The sequence below is a fragment of the Pteropus vampyrus genome, unplaced genomic scaffold, assembly GCF_000151845.1.
Source record: "Pteropus vampyrus isolate Shadow unplaced genomic scaffold, Pvam_2.0 Scaffold741, whole genome shotgun sequence".
Lineage (NCBI taxonomy): Eukaryota > Metazoa > Chordata > Mammalia > Chiroptera > Pteropodidae > Pteropus > Pteropus vampyrus.
Genome location: NW_011889522.1, coordinates 35,702 through 36,499, shown reverse-complemented (window position 1 = coordinate 36,499; position 798 = coordinate 35,702). Strand labels below are relative to the sequence as shown.

The 798-nt window shown below is 50.4% G+C and overlaps 1 gene segment (V, D, J or C); it reads right to left on the bottom strand.

The window, feature by feature from the left end:
* Positions 1–213: 213 nt before the first annotated feature.
* Positions 214–798, bottom strand: part of LOC105309447 — a 9,593-nt gene continuing 9,008 nt past the window's right edge. Inside the window, 1 exon segment of the V gene segment in view lies at positions 214–752. Within this exon segment, the coding sequence occupies positions 256–752 (497 nt within the window).

Sequence of the window (798 nt, the reverse complement as noted above, 5' to 3'; positions counted from 1 at the left end):
GAAACCATTTTCTGTTCAGTTTTGTTTCGCAGTGTTTCAAAACCAGAAAAAAAAATAAGCTGGATTGTAAAATCAACCTCTCTCTTCCTGAACTTGATACACAGATAGATCGATAGATAGAGGATAGATGATAGATATATAGATACATAGATCCAAAGATAGATAGAGAGATCGATAGATAGATCGATAGAGAGATAGATGACAGATGATAGATAGCTGATCCATGACAGATGTAGGGATAGATCTATGTCACTTTTAAAAGTAGCCTAGTGTGTTGCTGATGTGTTGTGCGGTTTCCACGCAGCCCGGTGAGGGCCCCAGCTGCCTGGGGGGCGGGTGCAGGTCGGAGGAAGCAGGAAGGCCGGGTACTGAGGACAGGAAGGCCCTGCCACCTGGCGGGGAAGCAGGGCTTGGGACACATTCATGTGCAGAGAGGAGGTGGCTGTGCCTCACTGTGTCTGCACTGCTGGCGCAGAGATGCAGAGCTGACTGGTTCTGTCGGGCCGATGTCACCGTGAGGGGAAAGGATGCCTTCTTCTCCCGCGAGGCTGTGTAGCCGTCACTGAGATCTCCTTTCTGAAAGTCTCCTTCACCTATTGAGTAGCAGATGAGTCTCAGGCCTTGCCCCGGGTCCTGTCGGTACCAGTACATGGCGTCATGGTGAAAATCCTGTTCACATTTCAGGGTCGCTTCTTGTCCTTCTTCTACGAACAGGTATTTTGGGGTCTGAGTGACTCGACCACCCATGGTGCCTACAGAAGGAAGAGGAAGGCTCTGGGAATACAGCCCAACACGGGG